The 25,612-nt window shown below is 37.7% G+C and overlaps 1 protein-coding gene across 1 annotated transcript in view; it reads left to right on the top strand.

Moving 5' to 3' along the window:
• VWA8 (von Willebrand factor A domain containing 8) overlaps nt 1-25,173 on the top strand; it is a 179,516-nt gene extending 154,343 nt beyond the window's left edge. Inside the window, exons 38-45 of the mRNA XM_014250977.2 lie at nt 1,790-1,898; nt 2,293-2,449; nt 5,165-5,273; nt 9,678-9,803; nt 11,648-11,806; nt 19,407-19,505; nt 20,679-20,917; nt 23,279-25,173. Of these exons, the coding sequence (XP_014106452.2) occupies nt 1,790-1,898; nt 2,293-2,449; nt 5,165-5,273; nt 9,678-9,803; nt 11,648-11,806; nt 19,407-19,505; nt 20,679-20,917; nt 23,279-23,387 (1,107 nt within the window). The 3' untranslated portion in view covers nt 23,388-25,173. The remainder of the gene's footprint in view (nt 1-1,789; nt 1,899-2,292; nt 2,450-5,164; nt 5,274-9,677; nt 9,804-11,647; nt 11,807-19,406; nt 19,506-20,678; nt 20,918-23,278) is intronic.
• The last annotated feature ends 439 nt before the right edge of the window (nt 25,174-25,612 follow it).

The following is a 25,612-nucleotide window of genomic DNA, read 5'->3' as shown; positions in this document are numbered from 1 at the left end:
GATAGAAGATTTTCTATTAGCCACATGCCATTTTGAAGTTACAAATACCGGATTCAATCAGATCTGATCAGATCAATACTGTTGTAAAATAAGTTTCTATTAGAAATATGTCTAGTGCATGTGTACTAGAAACATTGTTTGTGAGCAACTAATACTTGAGAAATATATATGTGCAATAATGCTCTTTTGTCTACAGACCTTTTCACTGAAGATTTAAAAAATGCTTCTATTTCAAAATGTCTAGTGGATTTTTTAAATGGAAAAACTTGACAAAAATAGAATACGACATTTGCGTTGCTGATTATAGTTATGTTTGTTTCATAGAGCTTTCTTTTACAGAAGGAATATTTTTCTATAAAGAATATGTAAGCATGAGCATGTAAAATTTTTGCCTAATTTCATGTTTCTCATTATAGAATAATGTTTTGATTTGTTTCATGAAACTGGAACTATCAATTTCATTTTATAAGTTTGTTTTAAACTCAGCAATTTTTGTTAACCAATGTTTCTGATAGGTTTTAAATCCACCAGTTATGCAAAAAAAGAACGGTTTATTTTGGAGGAAATCTCTTAGACCAAAAAAGTATATAACCGTAAGGATAACATGCTGTTTTGGTTACATGTTTCTCCCTACACAAATGTTAAATGGATGTAATTTATCAGATTAGATCTTGATTTTACACTCATGACATGGTTCACAGAGGATGTATTGTACCTCTTTGAATTGATATAAATTCTGTAAAGGGAAAGAAAATTATGTATTGAATAGCTGCCAGGACAGTGTTGTTAGAGCACATGTTTTCAGTTCAAAAACATGTGGAATTCATGTCAGCAGTGAGTCTGCAAGACAGTGAATTCAAGGATTGCTGTACAGTGAAAACTCTGATAATACCAGTGAACTTCTGAGCAGGCAATAAATTGTAGTTATTGAGACACATAAATTCATTGGAGAATTAAATGTATTACGGTAGATAAGAAAAAAGTTAATTTTAAGTGGTTAGAGACACTAATTTTCCATCTCAGTCATGGGGTTTTGTTAAAAAAAACCATAAAGTGGCACTAAATTATAGAAGATTAGTAAGGGGCAGTTCACACATGATTCATTGATTTACTACATGACTCAGAGTTAATAATGAGAAGGAGTATTTTTACCTTCAGTCACCCACTTAAATCCAGCCCCAGCCTAAAGTGACTCAGTCCTGACCATCTGGCAGCTGTTGGATGTTCAGCTGTGCCGTGAATCAGCAGTGAAAGTGCCCTCAGTGGACACATCTAGAAAACCCAGCATGGGAGAACTTCTGTGGTCCAGGCAGTGATGCTGAGGATTGCATGAGCCTGTTATTTGAATCAGCCATTTGCTGACCAGTCTCATCTCTTTAGCCCCTGTTCATGAAAGGAACATCAGTCTACCCATCAGTAGGGAATGTGGGACTGCAGTTGGGTGCACATGAGATGTATAAATGGATGTGAAATGCTGTGGATATACAATAAATACTCTGAGAAGTGTTTGAGCTGCAGGTTATTCTGTTTACAGGGGGATTTTGAGTTATGTTGGGCAGTTATCAGCAAGCAATTTCTAGTGTGGATATGAACAGAATGTAGAGGGGTTCAGATGTGGCAGTAGTCTTTGTCTGGGGGTCTAATGTGCCACTCAGGAGTCCTGGTTTACTCTGCTCTGCTCTGAGGTTAAATGTTGCATTTATTGGTGGTGGTCCTGCAGCTACTCAGCACACAGTATGTTATTATTAGGTTGTTGGGGTGTTTTCTTCACTCTTTCTCTCTTTTACAGATAACGATTGAGAGGGAAAGTGGTTTGGATGTCAGCTCCCCTAAACATGGAAAAGTGGATCCAGACAACATGCCACATGTTGGTGGAAATATGTGGGCTGGTGGAACAGGTCTTTCATTGATTCATGTTTTGTTTTGTTTTCTTTTTAATGCATCATTGACAGATACCTAAGGGAAATGCTATGCCAGTCAAAAATGGTTTAATACAAAGCTGTCCTCTGCCTTGAGCTATTTTACCCAATACAGGGTTGGTTTATTGTCAATAAAAGAAGAGCAAAGAAATATTTGTCTCAACAAACTATAACACAACTATTCCATGGGAGTTCTTATTTACCATGATAGCTGTTTGGTTTTGAAAACCTTTGCCGAGAAATATTTCAACTGGGGATTGTTAGCAACATTTTTGGAACATGTGTAGATGACAGTGGAAGCTTTAAAGAAAATGTGTTTTTATTTTTTTATCAAATGTATATTCCTAATGGTTTTTTATCTCAACCATCCTAGGTGGGAGAGACACTGCTGGGTTAGGTGGCAAAGGTGGGCCTTATCGACTAGATGCTGGCCACAGGGTCTACCAAGTATCTCAAGCTGAAAAGGATGCTGTTCCTGAGGAAGTTAAGAGAGCTGCTCGAGAGATGGGTGAAAAGGCCTTTAAACAGAGGTAATGTGAAAGTCTTTTTTTAATTTTCCATTTCCCAGAAGAATTTGAAAAAGATGGCTGAAAAGGATTTTCTTTCTTAACTGCATTTATCAGCTACCTTACCCTGTTCATTATCACTTAACAGAGATTTCCAGCACATGTTTAGCTGTTCTGGACAAGATGTGTGGAATGTTTTATTGAATTAAGCCACAATGTTAAAATGACTGTAATTTGGTAGGGTAAAACATAGCTAGATGGAGAAGGAGATTGAGGTAAATATTTGTCTTTTTAAAAAGAAAAAGATTATATGTAAATTTCTTTGAATTATGATGAATCTAGATTGTATGTTGTTAGGAATTAATGACTTAACAAGTGTCTTTCAAAATGGACCACAGCAAGCACATTGTTTCTGTTTGAATGATCTATATTGGTTAGAGCATTGTGCTAATAATACTGTGGATTTGATCCCTGTATGGGTCATTCACTTAAGAGTTGGACTTGATGGATCCTTGTGGATCACTTCCACCTCAGAATATTCTGTGATTCTGTAGTTTGAACTATTAAGCTTCAGCAGCTGATTAACACGAACAGCAGGTCTTCCCAGCATGAGTGTAATGTGTGATTACTGATCAACCCTTTCCCAGAATGTGCACAGAGATTCAGATTTCTTCCACCAACTGATCTCTCAAGTCAATCTCTGATATTTTGTATTAAAAAAAGCATTCCCCCCTCTTCAAAATTGCTTCTGAGCTGCTTCATAATAGAAACAATGGGTATATATGGTCTTGGATACTGTACATCTGTCTGTGCATATGTCCATATACACACCTGGCGTGCTTTGATGAGTTTCTACTGCCTGTGTGGTGATTTACTAAATCAGAGAAAAGGGGAAATTCCTGGCTACTGCAGCATACTGTGGGAATAGTGCTGCTATGCCCTGTAAAATCTGGGTATCTGTACATGAGGTAACATTTCCTGTCCTGCAAAACCCAAGTGGGCTGGCATGTACCAACTGCAAATGTAGCCTATTATGAAACCATATTTAATTGAATCATTATTCTGTACCACTTGTATAGCTGTGGGAACTAACAGGTAAGAATACAGAGGTTAGAGTCCTCAGGCTGACAAAAAAGGAAGGGAAACTGCAGATTTCACTGCTTTGTTTATACAGGGGAAATGAGAAATTTTGTATAAAAGCTATTGATGCTTTCCTGGTTAGATAGTATTTCTACTGGCAAACATTTTAAATTGCCCTATTTGACAAAAATGAAATTAACAACTACTCTGGGATAGATGCAGTATTTTCAATGGTATTTTTCTGAATTACCTTTCACTTTGGATTGATGTAGGATGCAACAAAGTAAAAGGCCGTGTGAGGTTCTTTTTGTTCAAAACAAAATATTTCTTTTGTAGATCTGAAGACACTAAACTCTGTTGGCAGGATTCACAAAATTAAATGTGCAGCACTGAAAGTTCCTTTTTCCTACCGCTAGTGAATAAGAGTTGGCTATAATAACTATGTGCATCCAAAACTTTAAATACAAAAAGACATCATGATAGAGACAACAAAGATTTGATGTTTGATTTTAATACTATCTTCAAAGGGTTGGTCTAAACAGCAGTTCTCAGGTATACTTTATGATCCAGACAATTAACTTGTGATAGTGTTATAAAAACTTGCCATTGGAAATAAAATTAGCCTATACATACTTTACTATCCATTTATAGTTCAGTTAAAAACGCAGTACTTTTTCAACACTGTGAGTGAGATTATGCTGTTAAGAAGTGCTAGTTTGAAATGGGCTGGGCACAGGCCAGTAAGTTTTAGCTCAGGAGTGAACCTAGCCACATGCTGAGGGGTGGGGTGGGCAGGTACACAACTTCTGCCTCTCTGCATGATGTTGGGTCATGACAAATACTGAACGATGAGCACTCCCAGCATATCTGACTGTCGCCTAACTTTTTCTTCACTGTTGGATCTCTGTAAATACATTCCAATGGTAAATGTCACCTGCTAAGACATGTTGTTTAAAAGGTGATACAGAACTTGAAATGGACACATCTTTGCTTATAAAGAAAGCATGTATCTGTTTTCATGGTGCAGGTGTGCTCTCTGTTACAGGCCTCTGGACAGGATAGTACATGACTCATTTTTTATGGAGGGAGCACATTTTTGTTAGTGCTCATTTAAAACCCTGTTGTTTCAAGGTTTCTTCATTTAATGAAGCACCAACATAAATATTTGAGACAGTTACTATTTGTAGGTCTTCAAGGACAGATTTTATAGTGTGTCTTTACTTAACCTTTGTGTTGAAACATGAATCAGTCTGTGTTTAAAATACTCACAACAGTGATGTAATGAATAGACACTCATGATCCTTTTATGTACAGATAGCAGCACCTGAGACAACAAAACCTTTCAAATTTGATCACATTTTTCAGAACCTTTGATTTACTTCTCAAACTTTAAAGCAGATTAGGAGAGAGTAATAGATTAGTAACTTCAATAAGTTTTAATGTGATACAGTCCCTGTAGACATTGGTGAACATCTGCCTTATCAAAAATTCACAGGAGCAGCTGCCACTTCTCTGATTCATCTCTTCTGTGTGCTGGTTGCAGTCTAAATTTCACTTAAAGTAAATTTACTTACAGTAAATAAACTTTTAGTTTACATAAGTAAATGGAGGATACGCTTGTTTCCTAAACTGTTCTTAGCTCCTTGTTCTTTCCTTTAGATTAAAGGAGATTCAGATGAGTGAATATGATGCATCAACTTATGAAAGGTTCTCTGGAGCAGTCCGACGTCAAGTTCAGTCGCTCCGCATCATCTTGGACAATCTGCAGGTAATCTTTGATTCTCTGATAAAAGAACACAGGGAGGTCATTACATTAGCCCCCAAATACTGTCCTGCTAATATTCTGTTAACATCTGGTGGTCATACCTTTGAAGGCTAAAAGCAGGTTCAGGTTATAATCAGTTAGAAAAAGCAGTTTCATATTACTGTTTTAAAATACAGCCTACAAGTGGATCCCAGTGCTCATCTCTATGAGTTACAGTATTCCCATTCCACACCTTACAAAGATTACTTACTCAGGAGTGCAGTTTTGTTACAGAAAATACTACTACACATGAAAAGAATTTATGAAGATGTGTAGAGCCCAGTCTTTGTCTTTACCTCCAGTCCAAAAGAGTATTTTTTAGCTGCGAAGTGCAAATGCTATAGATTTTAAAAGAGACGCGCACTCCATGTAGGAGCTTTACTACATAGGCAGCTGAAAACATGGATTTTTCCCAGGTTTGTTTTTAACTCCTGCTAACAGAAATCAATATAGCCCAAATCTCGTAAGTGGAAACTCACTAAAATGACCTGTTTGCCTTTCTTCTGGTAACTGGTGGTGGTTGCTCTGGGATTTTTTAATACTAGTGTTCATAGACAGGGTAAATAAAATGCTAAGTGCATTGTTTCTAGGAGGCATCTGCTAATCTTCAGTGAAAATTAAAGGAAAAGTGATTTACTCGTTATAAGACATATTTGATTATAAATATTTCTGTTAAGGGCTACTAACCACTAGTGTATATATACTTTAGTTTATTAGTCCCTGTGCTGTGTCTTAAGCAATAAAACTGAAATACAGAAAGAAATCCCTCAGTATGATAAACAGCCTCCTCCTGAACAAAGAAATCCAATCCCCTGGTATTGCAAGTCAGAAGGGTAATATTTCTTTGCCTTATTTATACCTTTAAGCCCTTATAGCTACAACAACATTACTATAATCACATATATACACAGAGAACCATCAGCTAGTTTTATTATGAATGTACCAATTCAGAGAACTCCTCCTGTAATGAACACTTAAGTTGGGCATGATTAGGTGATTCATGCACTTAATATGTGTCTCAGTTCAGGACACAGACTTTTGGCTTATAAGGACAGGTCTTTGTTGAAAAGAAAATCGGATGTAAATCTCAGGGTTTTGTCTACAACATTTATATCTAGGTGGATTTTTTGCCATGTTTTTAGTACACACACTATTGGAAGCACACTCTGGGTATGAAATCAGTAAGTGAATCTTCAGTTTTAAGTCTTTGCATTATCTATCCCTTGGAACCAAAATTCTTATGTTCAGGGATCATGTTAATCATAATAAAAAAATAATATATTTTAATATAAGAAGGTATGTCCCCTTGCTTTTTTAAAAATGGTCATTTTAATGTCAAGGCAAAGTCTTATAAGCCACAGTGTTTTATGAGACTTTGCTAATTTCCTGCCAAGACCTGTAACAGCTAACCACAAAGTTAGGAAATTTATGTAATTTATGATGAAATAAATTAAATTAAATTAAATTAAATTAAATTAAATTAAATTATGATGAAAAAACAAATTACTGAATTTGAAAAAGCTTGGGATAGAATAAGAGCAATGGTGAAAGAAAATAAAAAAAAAAATTTAACTGTATGAATTTTTATATAGATTTTGGTAAGATGAACTAGGAAAATGAAGATAAATTATTATAGGAGTTACTTAGTCATTCCACATATCTCAAATAAGAAACCAATGGCAAAATTCATTCTAGTAAAATTTGCCACCCAGATGTCTATGTGTTTTTAACTTTGTGAAAATCCCACATTACCTTTTCAATAGAGATAGTGTTTGGCTTTTTAAAAATGTTTGAGTTTGCTTAGTTTCAGACTGTGTTCACATAATTAAGCCATGTTGTTCCTGGATTTTCCTGGATTTTCTCTTCAATATTGTTAATTTTGTTGGGTTTTTTTAACTATTATTAATTATTTATTTTTATTAATTTTGTTTATTTTAATTATTTATTTTTATTGCTATTTTTGTGGATTTGTTTAAAATATATTCACTTGATTAAATTTTGTCTCCCTAGAATCAAGAGGCTGGGATTCAGGTCCAGTTGTCTATGGCTTGCAAAAAGTTAGTAGCAGCAGAAAGAGATTTTTGGAATAGGCAGATCCTTGAAAGTGATACATAAACATAGTCTGAGAATGTAATTTCATTGTTCATTTTGCTTTTTATAACTCACTGATCTCTGTCAGCTCTTTGAACAACGTTATCAAAACATAATGAGATTTTGTTTATCTTCTGTAGAAGTAGCAATGCCAGAAGTGCAGGAAATCCTGTCACTGATGGGCTCTTTCTTCTCTCCACTGAAGCTTGTCTGTCTGAACTCCAAATTCAAAAGGTTATGGTCAGTCAGTCACTTAGAAAGACCTTCTTCAGTGTTAGGTGACTTGCTTTCCAGAAAGTACTACTCTCATTATTGATTATTGCAGAGAGAATTAGGGGCAACTGTCCCTGTCTGAGATGTCTGAGCATCATTTAGGCCCCTACATTTAAATTGGGCAAACCTGAGCCTGAGTGACTGAGCCTGCTGGGCACTGTCTGATTTACACCATGTAGGAATGGTCTAGTCATAGAAACAAGAATAAAATAGTAGCAGCCCTATAATTAGCATGGCTTGGAGAGCTGGAAATATGAAAAACCCTGAGGCCTGTCAGTAGCAGTTTTGTGATTTCAGCAGCTAATGGAACATTTGTGTAATGTTTTCCCAGAAACAAATGCAGACTGCAACTGGCAGTGTTTAATACATCCTCTACCATTACAAGCTACATATTTAGATGTGATAACTTCACATACACAACTTTTTCTCTGACGTTTCAGAGATGTAAAGTCACAGCTGTAATTTTTTAAATTATAAATTTAATATGCCTTTGACATCTTCCAGTGAAAAGAATTACTGTAGTGGTGCACTGTGATCCATGAAAATGTATCAGAGAACACAACTGGCTGAATTCTCAACCTCAAAAATGTTACCCACTTTCTCCTTTTGTGATTTACTAAAAGTCTGTGATTTCCATGTTTTTTGGAAAACATTGTTTATGTCTCCCATCAGGAAACATCTGTAAAGCCTTTGATTTTGTTAATCAAAACATTTTTCTGTGCCTTTGTAGTCTTTCTGCTCACTTATTTTCATGGGCAAGTATTCTATTAATCTTGAGTAATTATAGTCAATAGTCAGTAGTCCAGAACTCCTTCTCTATACACCAAAACAAAAAACTCATACATTTTGCTCGAAGCAAAATCAAAGATTCAGTGAACCTGAAGAAGTCATTACCTCCCTGTTCAGACTATACAAAACTGTAAAGATTCATCCATTCAAATCCTAGGCCTGTACCTTACTGAGGATTTTTAATGTAAGATTTCCTGCTCATCAAAGAGGAATTGATTTTCATTCCTGAAAATCAATGTTTAAGGCAGTTTGTGTCCTTCTGGATATTTGATTTTCCTCCAGTTGCTTACCAGCAATTTGCTAAGAGGGCAAAAGCATTATATGTATACAAATTCAAAATTGTCTTTCCTTTTTGGGCTTCCTACTAGGATGAGCAATTTTAACATGAAAATTTAAAGAAATTAAATAAACCATAAACACCATATAGATACAGACTTCGTTGTCTCTAGAGGGATCTTATGTATTATGAATCTATCCTACCTCATGTATGATGAAGCTATCCTTTGAGAATATGCTTAAACATGTTGCTTATAATATTGTAACACTTGAGTCTTCAATCTTAACTGCATGCTCTGTGTACAGGAGTTCCATGAATATTTGAGTTCATGAATTGTATTTTCATCAAGTCGGGCTGTAGATAACAAATGTCCTTTTAACTAGAACAAGTGTTTAGTGGACTGTCTTTTGAGAATCACGATTTTTAAAATACATAATTGGTTTATACTGTTAATATTGTTTGAAAAGCAGCTGTTTACCATTGCCTAAAGTGGATACTCTTTAGTTTCACCTTTATGTCACCCAGTGACTTTTTTTTGTTCCGTGCAAATTGAAAACACCTAACAAATGGTCAGTTATGTGTGTCCCTTCAGTTGTATGTATTTCTGAGCAGGCTTGCCACATTTTCAGCATATTTGCACACAGCCATTTTCAGCATATTTGGAAGGGTTAACATTTCTGCAGTTCACAGTTAAACTCTCATAAATGAAACTACTGAAAAAAGACCAAGTTACAGAGGAATATATTCTTTGTCAGTGTTGAATTTTCTTTCAGAGAAGAAGACCAGGATAGCTGTGAACATGTGTTTGGATTTCTTTGACTTATGCCAAAACTATCACATCATTACAAAGAAATTAATGTGTATGTCATGTGCAGTAGGTCTTAAATTGTCTAACACACATTCACATCACTGACTAAGTTTTTTTTTTTCTTTTGTAGGCCAAGGGTAAAGAAAGACAATGGCTGAGACACCAAGCTGTTGGAGAGCTAGATGATGCCAAAATCATTGATGGGCTGACAGGAGAAAAAGCCATATATAAACGACGTGGAGAACTTGAGCCACAAGTAAGTGTCCAACAAGAACCAGGGAAAGGTGGAAAAGAACTTAACTAGTTTGCTGATTTCATAGTGGCTCTATAGTGTCTATGCTTGGGGTTTGAGTAGGTTATATGGATGAGAAACTCAGAAAAATATCTCTAGCTTGGGATGTGCCTGACACAGAGGCAACCACAGGATGGAAGGTTTTCTGTACCTCTTCATATAGTGTTGCATGAATATTTCCTGTTGGCCACCCTCAGAGAGAGGACACCAATCTAGGTAGTGTTAAATTTTGATCCAATGCAACAGTTTTTTAAATTCTTATTTTGTATTTTAATGGCCAGGAGGCAATTTGCAGAAAACATTTATTTTGTTTGCTTTTACAGAAAAAAGGAAAATATTTTCTCACTAACATAATTTTTGTTAACAAATATGTTGATCCCCAAGGAAGTTTTTTTAAAAAAAGTGGTTTACAAATGCATTTTACTTATTCCATGGTATACAAATAATTTCAACTTCCACAGATACTTGGATTTACAAGAATAAAAATTATGATGAAAAAAAAAAGGGTGAGGAAAAGCAATTAAGATATGATAAAGCTGACTGTCCTATGGCCCAACTCAGCCAATCCTCTTAGAAGGCTTTACAGTTAGACCTAAGTGAGTCAGCAACAGAGAAACCACTTGAATCAGACCAACTAAACCTGACCAAAACTAGTGGGGCTAGTCCATAATACTTAACAGTAATACTTAATGTCAGATTGCAGGTTTTAAGTACACTAAGATTTTTGTAAATGGCTGAGTACAACATCTTTTTGCATGTCAGCTACCCACATGTGATAAATCCCTGGTATTATTTTTTTATGCTGTTTGGTCCTTACGTTGCTTTGAATGATTTATGAAATTTGGCACTGCTTGTGTGAAAGATCAGTAAGGGGAAAGTTATTGAATCGTCAATAATCATTTGTTCCAAAATGTGTTTACTCAATGTATAGTTTTAATGCTTTAGAAAAATTACTCAATTAGGCAAAAAAAGGCACCTTTAAGTGCGTGCATAAAAATCAAAATAAATGTAGGATTTAATGGGCCTTCTTTTGTTCCTGGGAGGACAGGGATGCCACAGTCTATTGAAAGAATAATTAAAAGAATAAAGTACAGAAACCCTGTCCAGGTAAAAGAAACACTTTAGCTATTTGTTTATATTGTGACTGGTTATTTTGTCAGATCATCCTTAATAGCTTCATACTTGAATCCAGACACATCTCATTGCATGCTAAATAAAACACCTCCCTTGAATGTACTGTGCCAAAAATTGTTAGAACAGATGGGATTTGTTTTCAGGAAAAAATAATAGTTTCAGCATTAGAATGAAGATGGAACTAGTAGTTAATCAGAACAAGATTTCAAACATTTTTGGAATGTTCTTAACCTCAACAGACAAGTTTTTACAATCATATACAGTCCCTGTTAGTACAACACATGAAGAAAAAGCATTTCCATCATAAACCTTGTCAGGAAGAGTAAATTTAAGAGTTTCTTTACTGAAACAAAATGTTAAGAATCAAAACTGAAACAGAAAAAGTACTTTCCTGACAAGCATGCGTGGAATTTTTTGAGGTATTTTGTTTCCAGTCATTGAAGGTGAGAGAAAGCAATGAGCTATCTCTCAGAGAACTGGTTTGAAAGAGAAAAATAGCTGGGTTTTTGTTTCTGAAAAAAAACACACCAACAACAAAACTGAACAATGTTTGCTGGATAAAATTTTCTTGATTTCCAAAGTGTATTGGGTTCTCTTTCTGGAATGTTTTATCTTTACTGATGTTTGGCTTTCCCATTTCTACTGGGTTTAGTTCTGTTGTGTTTCCCTGTCAGCCGGGGAGCCCCCAGCAGAAGCCCAAGCGCCTGCGCCTGGTGGTGGATGTTTCCGGCAGCATGTACCGCTTCAACGGGGTGGATGGGCGGCTGGAGCGCTCCATGGAGGCTGTCTGCATGGTCATGGAAGCTTTTGAGAATTATGAGCACAAATTCAAGGTAATTGCAGCTGGGCTGGGAGCTCTGTGGTTATTGCACAGACTGTGTGCAGCAGTGGAAAAAGTGTTTCAGCAGTCAGTCTAGCCAAAGAATATTATTCATTCCCACAAGGAAATAAGGACATTAATCTATTTCTAGCAACCTGAAAAATAATACTAGTGAAAGGGTAAGAAACATTACACATTTCAGCAGGGGAGTATTCAATCTAAGATTTTGATTTAGTGAGATTTGCTGGGGTTTTTTTCTGGTTTTATCTGTTTCTTTGAGAAGAAACACTTAAGCCTACAAAACACAAGTAAATATGAGCTTCAGGGCATGCAGAGGTACCACGTCCTTCCATCCACCCAGAGTGCACACAACAGTACTTGGTCATGGGAAGAGACCAGACTTCTTTGTCCCTTCTCTCTTCTAGCTAACTAAAACCAAGAAATAATTTCTTGTACTGAAACATACTAGGTTCCAAATGTTATTTAATGGTAGCCTGAAAATTAAATGTAAATAAGTGTAATACTCCTTTTGTCTCAGTAAGTCTAAACAAAGTCTATGCCATGTTATTTTAACCATAAAGAAGACAGGAATGGCAGTCTTCAGTTAATTCTGGACATACCCTGTGTTTAACGGATGTGCAGACAGAATCCACAGATCCACTACCTTTGTTGAAGAGCATATCAAACATAAGAATTAAAATACATCTGAATAAAATGTAGAATCTCCTAAGCAAATTTAATAGAAACTTAGTCCAGATCAACTCAGTCAGGTCTGCTTCACCTTGTTCCTCCAACATAATTCTACAGGTTTCTGTTCTTCCACAGAATCTCATGTACAAAATCAAGCATGTGCTTTTAGAATGTCTTCTGAAGTACAATCATGCACACTTATATTTTTCAAGAGAAAAGTCTATAAAAGGAGACAAGCATTATATTTTTTCCTAAGAAAACAAGACATGTGCTACCATCTTCTTTGGCAGTAATGCTTTCTTGCCCTTAAACTTTCTTAAACACAGCATGCTGCAGAATTTCAAACAAATTTTGGTTTGAAAACATGGTTTTGATCCCAAAGTCACTGCATTCCTGGAAACAGAATAAAAATAGTCTAATCCTGTTGGAGGAAAGTGCTGTAACCATAAACTTCTATCTTAGCCTAGAAAAGCCATGTGGGAGTTCAATGTAATTTAAAAAATAATTGGAAATCAGGGCTTTACTGGTTCTGCTGTTCATGTATCTACTGCTCACTGATAATAGAAAAGTTAAGGACAAATATTTACAGTGACAGTGCAATCATACAGCATGATTTGTGTAGCTTGGTAAATCAGACATATCTGAGCAACACACTGTATGGCAAAATGCAGGATCATCCACACAGAAAAGTAATGGGCACAAGGATAAATATCATAAACTGTAGTGTAGTCAACATGGTTTTGAAAAGCCAAGCAAGGTATCTATATGTGTGTGACAAGCAAGGTTGGTTGGTTGGTTGATAGTGATGCTAAAGGCACCTTGGCCAAAAGCAATTGACAAAATCCCTCGTCAGAGACTTTTGGGGATCAAAGGAAAATCCTTAAGAGAAAGAAAATATTGCTAAAAATGTAGGAAACTGGTCATTTTTTAGTGGGTCTGTGGTGTAGCTGTGCTGGGATCTGTGCCAGAGTCCATGCTGTTATGTTGTTCTGTATATCTCTAAGTGGTCTGTTAAAGGGGATGAATATTGAGGTGACAGAAGTTGCTAATTATGTGAAGTTATTTGAGAGTAAGAATGGAAATCCAGCTGTAAGAAGCTGGAGAAGGACCTGGACATAAATGATGATTGGGAAATAAAATGGTGGGTAGTGTTGAGTGCTTTCAGATGTACAGTGCGGCAGGTGGAAGAAAAGAATTTTGATTTTAAATACACACTGAGAAAGTCTCAGCTTTCTGTTAGGCCTCACTCCCAGCTATAGACTGGTGTCCAACAAAGATGTCTTGTAATTATGTTGTGTGGTTCTTGTCAAAAAAGCTAACAGAATGTTCTAAACTATTACAAAAGAAGAGAGAAGAAAGGAGAATGCATGAGAATGTTGCTGTAAACATCCATAGTGCATTCACATTAGGAGTAATGTGTGCAATTTTGCTCACCCATCTCACAAAAATTCTTGTAGCACTGAAAAAGAAGAGGGTAACAAAGATTGCAAAGGGTGTGGAAGTGCCACTGTACAAGGAGTGACTAAATAACTAAAGAAGTCACTTAGTAAGAACAGCTCAGTGTGGAGGAGATAAAAATCAAGGAGCCAATAAAATCTTGACTAACACAGAAATGGTGACCAGGGGACAATTGTTCATTATGCTCTTATTTTAAACAATAAATTATGTTACATTCACACAGCTGAGGAAAATGGCTTAGAAAGTGAAAACACTGGAGAAGGATATAGCACAATGGCAGATAACCATTTGTCCTTATTTCCAGTGCAGCTCTAAAGGTGAGAGCCCAGAACACTCAAGTGCATGGTAAAGGAATGACATGTAGAACTAGACATGCAGCCAGTACACTGTGGAGAATTAATTAAGATCATTACAAACTCTCTTCAGTTCTGAGATTTTAAAATCTATGGTCAGGCTTCAGAGAGAAGGAAATGCAGTGATTTTTTTTTTTTAAGTATCTCTGACTCCATTCTGTACAACTGTTGACATTTTGCATGATGCTGCTGATTTTTCTCAAGACAAAGCTGAAGGTGTGGTATGTCTGCAAAAATAGCATACATTTCTCATATCTAAGGGAGGAGCCATTTGAAAAAGAAGAACACACAACTGTGTAGTGTGCAATTAAAAATCTGCAGTTTATAATTTTTTTTCTTTCTTCCTTTTTCTTATTCTCTTCTTCCCTGGTTTTATAAAAATAAAGGCCTTTTTTGGCCTTCAGATATGCCTTCTGTTATCTGTTCCTGTTGTAGCCCTATGTGCATGGCTCACAACAGCATATGCTGCAAATTTGAGGGGTATCTTGTAAAACAGGTGTTGAACCAAAGGGATCATCTAGCTTGTTGAGCAAAGGGGATTTACATAGTAAAGTTCTCTTCAGCTGTCTAACTGCAGTGTAGACTTTGAAAATTACTTTTCTGATGCTGCTTGGTTTACTTCTCTGCTAAATACATTTGTGAATTAATCAGAAGATCTGGCTTTTCCTTGGCTGTTTTATCCTACCCAGCTTGAGCTTTTCCCATGGGTGGTACCCCTTGGTATCAGGGATGATGTTGACTGTCTGATGATCTTAACAGCACTGAGTGAAGGTAGAAAATAGTTTCTTCTTGCCTTCTTATACAGAAGAGGTGAGTATTGGGTATGTGACAGCACCAAGCAGGTAATAAAGTTACCTTTTATAAAGTCAGACAAGTGCAGCAGGTATTTTTCAGCTTTTTATGCTCATGTGGGACATCTGCCCTACTTGCATTTCCCATAAGTGCAGATAGTGAATCATTCCTTGTCAAGGGGAAAACAGGAGGGTCATCTTCTGAATAGCCCATTTTAAGTGCCAATTGTTTGAAAATGCACAGAAGGGCAATTTATTCTCTTTTTCTGAAGTAGTACTATGTCTGTCACAAACTGTATGTTTTTATATCATCCCCAATTACCATGATTTGCACACATTATGGCAGATTGAGGAGGCATGTCCAGTAAATTATCCAACAGCAATTTTATGGAGCCTTAAAAATATTGTGACCCAATAAATAGCATATTATGTAACTGGTAGGAAAATCCTGAATTGTTATTTATAGCTATATTAAAGAGGAATTGAAGATTTTATATGCCTCTTTTAGCATTCTGTGTTTGTAAAATTTACTGTGGAGGCAATGCTGCTAATTCAGGAAAAGAAGAAACGGTCCATGTTTGGCAGAATAGTTTCTTTTAAATAATAAACAAAAGGTTTGAAATAAATTCAGAAAAATAGAATGTTCAGTTTTGTCCAAAGAAGAGATGAATTTGTAAAGATCTAGCCCTCCAGCAGAGTCTAATTCACACTGCCTTTTACATTCAGCACACATCTTCTTTCAGCTTTTTAAATGCCTTCAGAAATGAAACCTTTTGGCATGGCAGCTGCAGAAGACAAAGTCTTCCATTTTACCCATTTTAGGCAGCAGCAACCATCCATTCAGTGCGAAATGTGACAGTGGAACAGAGATTGTTTTAACCTTTCCCTATGGAAAGAAAGCAACAAAATGATGCTATTTCAAGTTACATGTTTACATGTTGTGTACCCTGAATAGAGGACTCCTTGTCTCAGTGTAAAAAATTGGAAAAATTGGAAAACAAGCTCCTGTGTACCACAATAATCTATTATTTCAATTAAGCTGCACTACAGCAAATGTATTTTCCTACTGGATTTGTCCCGAGAGCCTTTGCTTGCAATTTTGTAAAACAAAACCAAAGCCAGTTCCAAGTAAGATTGTATCATGGCTTTTCTCTCACTTGTAACTCTGTCCACATAAATCCTCCTTAGGGAATTTATAGGGAAAATAGCATCAGATTTGATCCTTGCTTTTCACAGGCCCTTCTTCTGTGCTCATCTTTAGCTGCTGCAAAGGAAGGAAACTGGTTTTGACAAAGTCTGCATGCACCTGCATGTGTTGGGGTTCCCAGTTGACCAGGACTGTGGAGCTGTCCGCACCTTTTCTTTACAATAAGTGCACCAAAATAATATGAAATCACTAATTCATTTACTAGAACATAAAAGAGAGGGCGGTAATAATTTACTGCAAGAGATTTTAATTCTTTTCCATTTCAGAGTGAGCTTCTTTGCTCCAGTTTTTCTCCTCTCCCAAAATCTGTTTTCCTAAATTTTGACAGACTCCATACATTCCACTGGGCAAATATCTCCCTTCTGTCACCTGTAGATCTTTTCTGTGAGCCTACTCCCATCCCCTTCTCAGGGATGGTCTCCCAGCCTGCAGTTTTATGTTGATTTAAGTCAATCCAAGTCAGTGCAGCTACATTCCCTTGCTGTGAACTCATCCAACCTCAAACTTTGGAGAGCTGAGCTTCTCAAAAGCAAGCTCACACTCATTAGATTTTGGTCCTTGTCTTGGCTTCCAGGGGGATCAGAGGGCCATGAGGACCAGTGCACGAGGGCTGTTGACCACAGGGCCTCTTTTCCCCCACACAGCAAGCCCTCACTCTGTTTTTCAGGAGGCCCTACTTGACCCAGAATACAGCAGTCAGGATTAATCAAATAGCTACTTCTTGCCTGCTGCCTCACCACACATTTTAAAATCACAAATAGCAAGCTGTCAGCAAAGAAACAAGGAAACTGATAACATCTGTTAAAGATAAGCATGCATATTGAGTGCATGCATGGGCACACACAAAGAATACTAAGCAGCTCTCTGGGCAGGGAGCAGACAGGACATGATGTTCTCAGGTGGATGCCTTTCCGTGCCTGCAATACTTTGCTCAGATCATTTCAGCCTCACCTTGCCTGTAACCAAGTTGTCTGTTCCCACCTGGTGCAAGAATGTGGAGGGGCCCTACTGTAGGGTCAACATCTAGTGTTTCATCTAGGAGATGCAGCAATTCCCCTTACACAGGCTGTCACACTGAGTTTAAACTCAGACTGGTTGAAATGAAAGCTTGTTCTGTTACTGGTGTATGTCAAGAACTGCAAGGATATTCCCAAACAGCAAAGTTTGGCCTATTCCCATGAACTCAGTATGGCAGAGCTGACACAAAGACAGCCAGAGGGAGACATCCATGAAGCCAGGAAGGGGCTTTCTATGAAGGGATAGGCCTTTCTACACAGGAGAATGGCAGCATTTTGCTTTACATAGTTTGTTGATTTCAAAGTGATACCGAATGCAAAACTGCTCAACAGAGGATGTGCAAGGTTTCATAATTAAGAGCCTGCCCTGAAGATGTGTGGGCATTTCTGACATTGCATAAGAACCACGAGCGTTGTATATTTTCTGCTTCATTAAACCTCTGCTTTATTTAGTTCCTCTGATTTAAATAGTCTCTAATTTTTAAAACAATACTCATGCACACATTCCTTGTGCGTGGTTCAGGTTTTATTAAACAGGATATATTCCTGTTTTATTTAGGAAGTATGTTGAATGTAACCTCAGCATTATTCTCAAAATTTGTGTATTTTCATTTGCCATGTGTTCATATCCGTCAAGAAAGAGTCTGAAACATTATTGGTGATAAGAAATAGGTTTTGAAGAGAAAGCATGTGGCAGACTGAAAGCTTTACATGAGGCTGGGTAGCAAATACTAGACACGTGAGAGCTGAGGAGAGCAGAAATGGGAAAATCAAACAGAGCAGAACTAAATGAGATTGTGTGAGGACTAGATTATATAAAGATTTCTTAGGGGAAGGAAGTCTAGTTTATGTGGGGCTGTCACAAAATGGTCTGACCCTCGGTGAAATAATTTACAGTATGTGGCACGTTTGTTCTTTTACAGAGCAAGGTGTCACCTTTTAAAGTGTTGTTCCAGCTGCTCTAGCTTTCTTTTTATGTATTTATAAGCAAATTTGTGATGTGGAAACCAAAAGAGCTTTGTCTGTAAAGACTGCCATTTCTCCTCTCTCTCAGACCTGACTTACACCAAATAAAGTGTCTTTCAATAGGTAAGAAAAGAAAGAAAAACTTTGAGGAATAGGCCTGCCTTTTACCAAATTATTGTGTGGGAATTAGGGAGGGCGAACCCTTTACCCATGTAAAGGCAGGTCTGTGCCAGCTAGGCAGGGGAAAATCCAGGCATGCTGAGGAATTGCCAGCTCAGGTCTCTCTGGGCTCAGATTCTTTACACTGTGCTCTCTTGCTTGGTGCAGACAGCTCTAAATCCATTTTTGTCCTGCTCATGATTTCTCCCCGGGGTGACTGCCACATCCACAACACAAAGGGCAGGTCAGGACCTTGCCATAACTCAGCTCGTCTTGGTTTTCATGTAACAACAAGGAAGCTCTCACATAAAACAGAGGCCTTTGCAATATTGTGTTGTTTGTTCAACAGGATATTTGAGCTACTATGGTTCTACATGTCAGTTTTGCAGCATCTCACAGGAGAATGATGTGCACACCATCTCCTTTGAAAACATACAGGGGCTCTTGGAATTTGCTCCTCTACATACTTTCAGCAGTAGCTTTGATCTATTATGCACAAAAATAAGGAGTGCTGATTTTCAAGAAAGGGGACTTGTAATTTTTTTTTTTTTTCAGAGCAGAATGAGGTCACCAAAAAGATTCATCAAATAAGGAGCTACTCTCAAACAATGTGCTTCTTGTTTGTCAGACTCAAGAGAATGAAAATTGCTGCTTTAAAATAAATACATGGACAATGTGAGAGGGCAAGGTCTTGATACTCCACATCACTGCTCTGTAGTTGGTGGGATGATGTGAAAAACAAACCATGGAAATAAGGAACTGTTCCTTCATTTCATTATTTAGCAATGCTTTCCTATGTTTTTGTGTCAGTGAGAAATTGCAAGTAGTTCCCTTAAGCAGCTCATAAACAGAAAAAGGGAACAGTTGAGGTCTTTTGTTGAAAACTGCAAATTGCCTTTGATCTGTCTTATGTCATTGTGAGCCAAGGGCCATTTGTGACTAACAGGTGACTGATGATGTTTCTTTCTTGTAGTACGACATTGTTGGACATTCAGGAGATGGCTTCAACATTGCCTTGGTTGGGAGTGACAAAGTTCCCAAGAACAATAAGCAAAGATTGGAGATTCTTAAGGTAAATCCTACTGATATGTGATGCTGGTAATTAAGGATTTTATGACTGCAGAGATAAAACTGTAGGCAGCTGACAGAATGCAAAACATGAGGATGGTAAAATAAATACAAGTAAGCAAAAATCTGTGTATTTGCATAAAATTGAAACAGGACCTTTCAGAGACATGGTAGTAAACAAATTGTGCCAAAATAGTAGAAGCTGGGTATGCCTTATTCTGGACTGCTGCACCCTAAACATGTCATTTTGACTACCTGTCAAAGGATAGGGGAAGTTCCAAAGATTATGCAGTGATATAGATAGCTGTGTCCAAATCATGTGATACTATTAGTGCATAAGTGACTCATTCAAAACTGTAGAGGGATCCCAGGTCAGTGATTTAGTCTGGTACCTTCAAGAAGTTATGCATCACAGTAGCATTGGGAAAATGTGTCAGTGCTAAACTGGAAACATGTTAAATCACAATGGCAAGGTGAGTGTATTCACCAAAATTTTTTTTCTGTAGTAGGATGAAGAAGAATTGAGTATATTGTAGGATTTACCAGGTTTGCAGCTTGATAGGCTAGAAGCATGTATTTGAGCTTCCTTCAAAAACTATTTTTAAAATAGCTCCTTTGATTAGAAGAAGCTGATTTAGTAACATCTAAAATTCCTGGCCTTCTACATAGATAACAGCTTACTCAATTAATATGGTGTATTTACTTTGTAACAACTCAAACAAAATGTTTTATCATTTTTAAATGTGACTGCCACTGTCAGGAATCAGATATTTGATAATAACTAAGACACTACTAGGATTTGGAAGTCCAGTGCAAATGACGAACTTGCAGGAGCCGTTCATAGCATTAGGAAGCTAAGCCCTGTTTTCTTCCTAAAATACATAGGAATGTATTTATTCAAACTATGACCAAAGTATTTTACCTTCCCTAAGGCACAGTCTAATTAAGTCCCTGTGTGGGTTTTGATTGTTTGACTGTGTTTTTAAGGAGTGCTGCCTGTCTTAAAATACAACATATTATGTACAAAAAGCTGCATCTTCTTTTGTATCTGGAACATTTCTGATGGATCCCCTAATACAGAGGTACTGAGTATTTACTCCCTCCTGTGCTAGCTGAAATGAATGCTTGTTCCTAAAGTCATCTAACGTGTTTCCATGTGGTTATGCTGTGCACACAGACCATGCATGCCCACGCTCAGTTCTGCATGAGTGGAGACCATACCTTGGAAGGGACAGAGCATGCCATTCGGGAAATCGCCAAGGAGGAGGCCGATGAGTATTTTGTTATCGTCTTAAGTGATGCAAATCTTGAGCGTTACGGAATTCAGCCGTCAAGGTTTGCACAGGTCTTGACCACCAACACTCAAGTCAATGCTTTCGCCATATTTATAGGATCCTTGGGAGACCAGGCAGATAGGTAAGCGTGTTTGGTTTATGGCTGTTTGCTTTCATTCAGCATAAATCTAAATTATGCATTTATTGCAGTGAGTTGCCCATGCTGTTGTTCTCCACTGCAGTGTTGGTCAAAGTGTCATAAAGTCATAGAATGGTTTGAGTTGGAAGGGACCTTTAAATACCATCTATTCCAACCCTCCTGCCATGAGCAGGGACTTCTTTCACCAGATCACATTGTTCAAAGCCCCATCCAACTCAACTTTGAACACTTCCAGAGACATGGCAAACACAATTTCTCTGGATGATCTGTGCCAGTGCATCATCATTCTCATTGTAAAAATTTCTTCCATATCTCCAATCTAAATCTACCCTCTTCCAGTTTAAAACTGCTACACCTTATCCTATCATTACAGGCCCTGGTGAAAATTCTCACCATGTCCTTATGAGCCCCCTGTATTTTTTGAAAGGCCTCAATAAGACCTCCCTAGACTTTCCTCTCCAGGCTGAGTAACCCCAACTCTCTCAGCCTGTCTTCATAGCAGAGGTGCTCCATCCTGCTGACTATTTTTGTCTCCAACATGTCCACATCTTTCCCATGCTGAGGACCACAGAGCTGTACACAGCACTCCAGGCGGGGGTCTCAACCCGAGTGGAGTAGAGGGGCAGAATCCCCTCACTCACTGTGCTGGCTGTGCTGCTTTTGATGAAAGAAAGCCAGTGTACAATTGGCTTTGTACAATTTTGTACAATTGGCTGCAAGTGCACATTGATGGGTCATATCTGAGTTTTCACTCATTTTTTCTTACCATTATCATTATAAATGTACTGGCACAAAGCTGTAGCTTCTGAGTTGAGTCAGGGGAGAGACTGGCTTGTGGATCCTGCAGATATCCCTTATAGCCAGCAAGTTCAGAATAATCCTGTGCATCCAAAGGGAGCAGCTGATTCCATCCTCCTGCTGCAGGATGTGCACTATACCCTTATGTAGTGACACCATGTAATCATAATAGAGATGTGGTGCATTTGTTATTGCCCAGTATATGGTTCCAGTGTGTGTAGGCCTAAGAAAAGAGGTTAAAACAAAAGATGCTGGTCTTAATTGGTCTTCCAAACAGCCAAAAATTTGACTCAGATACTCCCCTTGCGTTAGAGACGTAAATTCTTTGGAATGTCTGAGACAATATGCCTAAGTTTAGTTCTACTACATAATTTCACTTTAAAATGTTTGAGCACAAGGGGGAAAAAAATAAAATGTTGTGCCAGGTGTTCTTCCAGCTTCCACATCCACTGAGAACCAGTACCTGCAGCAAAAAGTTGGTATAGCCACAACTATCAAGTGTCTTTTCTGTTAGAGTCCTCAACTACAGGAGAGTGAGAGAAATCTGAAAGGGAGTTGGTGCTCAAGCAGTAAAGGGTTGAAAGATACAACTGCACAGACACTGTGAGTTGTGGCTGCAGGTCTGTACATCAGAGCTGTGTTATTCATCAAAACAGACTCCATTCTGGAAGATTACAATTACAGAAAGTCTCTTTACTTTTGATAGAAATTAAAAAAAGGAAAAAAAATCTTTGACCATATCCTGCTGTGTAAGACATCTTATAATGGCTTAGTTCACTGGGTATGGAAAATGCACACAATGCTGCCACTGAAATGCATTTCTATGTATGTGGAAGTGCAGAATTAGACAAAGCCTTCCTGTAACTTCTGTGGGGGAAGAAGGGAATTCTCTGTTGCAGCTTTTTTTTACAACTAATTTTAAAAGTGAGAATTTACTTAGCATTGGAGGAATAGTGTCGAGCAAAATCTCATGTCAAAAGCAGAGAAAAAAATAAATCTCAAGCCTGCTAACTGACATGAGGGAGATGAGGTTTGTAACATGCATTTAGTTTGACGTTTCAGCTTGGGTTAAGCTGTGAATAAAAATGTGTCAGGTTAATATTGGCAGAAGAATACATTTCTATGTTATTTGCAGTGATGTCAAAGAAGAAATGCAAAGACCACTGTTAGAATCATTTGATTTGTTGAACTGAAAGAGCTGTGGGTTCATAGTAGTCAATTTAGGATAAGTATCTTCATTTCCAGTGTAAATCTGTAGCTGTCCTTAGCAAACCAGTTGTGGTGATGCCTCATGGGATCACTGGTACCTTGATCAAAATGGGGTTCTGGCATGTCAGAAAGAGGACATGGATAGAAATTTCTGGAAAGACTCTTGTTTGTGTTGCTGAAAGGAACTCTATGCCCTACCTGCCCTCAGTGTTTTCTCCCTTTCTTGCTTTCCAAACCTTTAATTGCATGGTGACAGCAATGTGAGGAATCCTGTCCTCTGGTAGGGAAGATAATTTGAGGCGGTAATTGTGTCTTGTCCCTCATTCTGCTCCTTAGGCTCCAGAGGACACTGCCAGCAGGTCGGTCTTTTATTGCCATGGATACCAAAGAGATCCCTCAGATTTTGCAGCAGATCTTCACATCTACCATGTTGTCAAGTGCCTAAGCATCACTGATGGCACCAGGTGTGAACTCAAAGAGGAAACCTACTCCTGCTGGAGGTACAAACCCAAAAGCTGAGGATAAACACAATTATTAATAAAATACAAACCCTTCTCTAATCAGCCAAGCAGCCATAATCTACATGACGGCTAGGAGTAAATTTTCCCCCAGAATCTCTTGAGGAATTTCAAAGAGCTGCATGGGGGCAGAGGATGGCAACGAAATGAATGTTTTTCCAGAGGGACAAACAAACAAAGAACAGTCTGTGATCATTCCTTTGCCTGCCATGTTGCCAGCACTATGGAATCATCTCACCCTGTTTCATTAAACACGGTTCACTGAGATTTGGTAATCCTGTGCAAGGCACAGATCCAGGCAATCTGTGTCAGTGTTTCGTGTGCATATGTTTGAATGGGTGGTTAACTCCATCTCTGATTTAAACAGCACTGCTCTTGCCAGGCAGGAAATCCTTCCTTCCTTTCCTGTTGCTTTCTTGTCTTGATGGGCATCAGGGCTTCACCCTGCTGCTGGGAACAATGGAGCAGTTTGGAAACGCTGTCTGTCACATATAAACATTCATTATCTGATCAGGCACGGTGCTGCAACTTGTCAGATCTAGAGAAAGTGCATGTTTAGAAGTAAAGCAGCACAAAAATAGATTGGGTCAGTTCTGCCTATGAAAAGTAAGGGGAAATGGTCAAAATGCTCTTAAGAACCCAAGAGGCAGCGTTTCCAAGGAGGGAATTCCTGCCACGTCTCCTTTGCACAGCCAGTGATGCTGCAACCACCTCACTGTTACACAGAATCCCTGGGATGGCCACAGCACATGGGGGTGACTGTTCAATCAGGAGACAAAAAAATTACTTGTGATTTGCTAGAGTAGGTTCATGGTCTGTTTTTCTTGGGTCATTTGAAGGTGAAACTGGAAGAGAGGTTTAGGCATGAAAAAATAAGGGTTTTTTTTATAAAGGAAGATGAAAAAGTATTTTAGCAAGATATCTGTGTTAGAATGTATTTAATATCCAAGTCAGTTGCAAAGACTTATTCTATGATTCAATCAGCTGGTGTTTGTCCCATGAGGCAATAATTCCTCTTTATCTACTAAAGAAGAGATATTTTGTAGTTCTTTGGGAACACTGGAAAACTCGATGAATTGAATGTATGATTTAATTAAGCCGGTGTGGGGGATGTGCATCATCACTGATACTCTGCTGATATTAGAGAGTAACTGAATAAAAGAACATTCAGGAAGAGCGCTTATAAAAATCTGAAGGAGGAATTGCAATTCTTTTAATATTTTTCCTAGTTCTGCAGTTGATCAAGCAGCACCTTGAGCAGTATCTTCGGAAGGGAGGAGGCAGATTAATTTGCTCTCATTAAATACAACCATTGCTGTTTTAAGCTTATGGTGGTCATTCTCTACTTCATCAGTCCTGCAGCAAAAAATCTTAAGCAGAGCATCAAAAATGTCCCCTGTTTAGGATGTTTCCAAGTCTGGTCAGCTTTCAAACTCTTTATGACAAGAGGGGATGGAAGACATTTTTCAAAGTCTTGTTTGCATTGTTATGATAACTATATAAGTGAAAACAAAGAGATTGAAGATGCAGTTCCTGTTTGGAGAGAAGGGAATTGGGAGGAGAAGGTTATCCCTGGTTGGGACAAATGCACTTGTACACACATACACACAGATGCTGCTACTAAGGGGAAGTGCGCTTCAAAATAAATGTATCTTGGTCCTGTAAACATATGATGAAATACGATATGCAATAAAGAATTGATACATTAATAAGGCTCTTACTAAGTGTGTGTTTACATGGAAATCCCTTTAGCAAGTCTGCCTTTATTGCCAGCAGTCCTGATAAAAATAAGCTTTTTCTTGTAATTAATTAGCAAATGCACTGTACACTTTCTACCTGACCTGTGTGGATAAACTTTCTCACCTCAGATTTACATGCAGTAAAATACTGCTATCTTTAACATAAAAAAATTAGTGTTATTTAAGGGAAAAACTATGGTTAATCCAGTTTTAAATCTTTTGTTTGATTTTGTCTCTAAATTATACTTCATGTATAAGAATAATTTACAGTTACCTTTCATTACAGTTACATAATTTACAGTTAACCTTTCTGTAGTGTTTGGTTTTATTCTTTGCTTCAGGAGATGTCTGTTGTGTTTCAGCTCTTGTTCCTTGAGCCTATAGGATACAGCCATGTCCAGGGCCAGGTCTGG

The sequence above is a fragment of the Pseudopodoces humilis genome, chromosome 2 (genome assembly GCF_049639895.1).
Source record: "Pseudopodoces humilis isolate 2021_Gansu_Grassland_sample_001 chromosome 2, ASM4963989v1, whole genome shotgun sequence".
Taxonomy (NCBI): Eukaryota; Metazoa; Chordata; class Aves; order Passeriformes; family Paridae; genus Pseudopodoces; species Pseudopodoces humilis.
The sequence above is the reverse complement of the archived record's forward strand: the minus strand, read 5'-3'. Positions and strand labels throughout refer to the sequence as shown.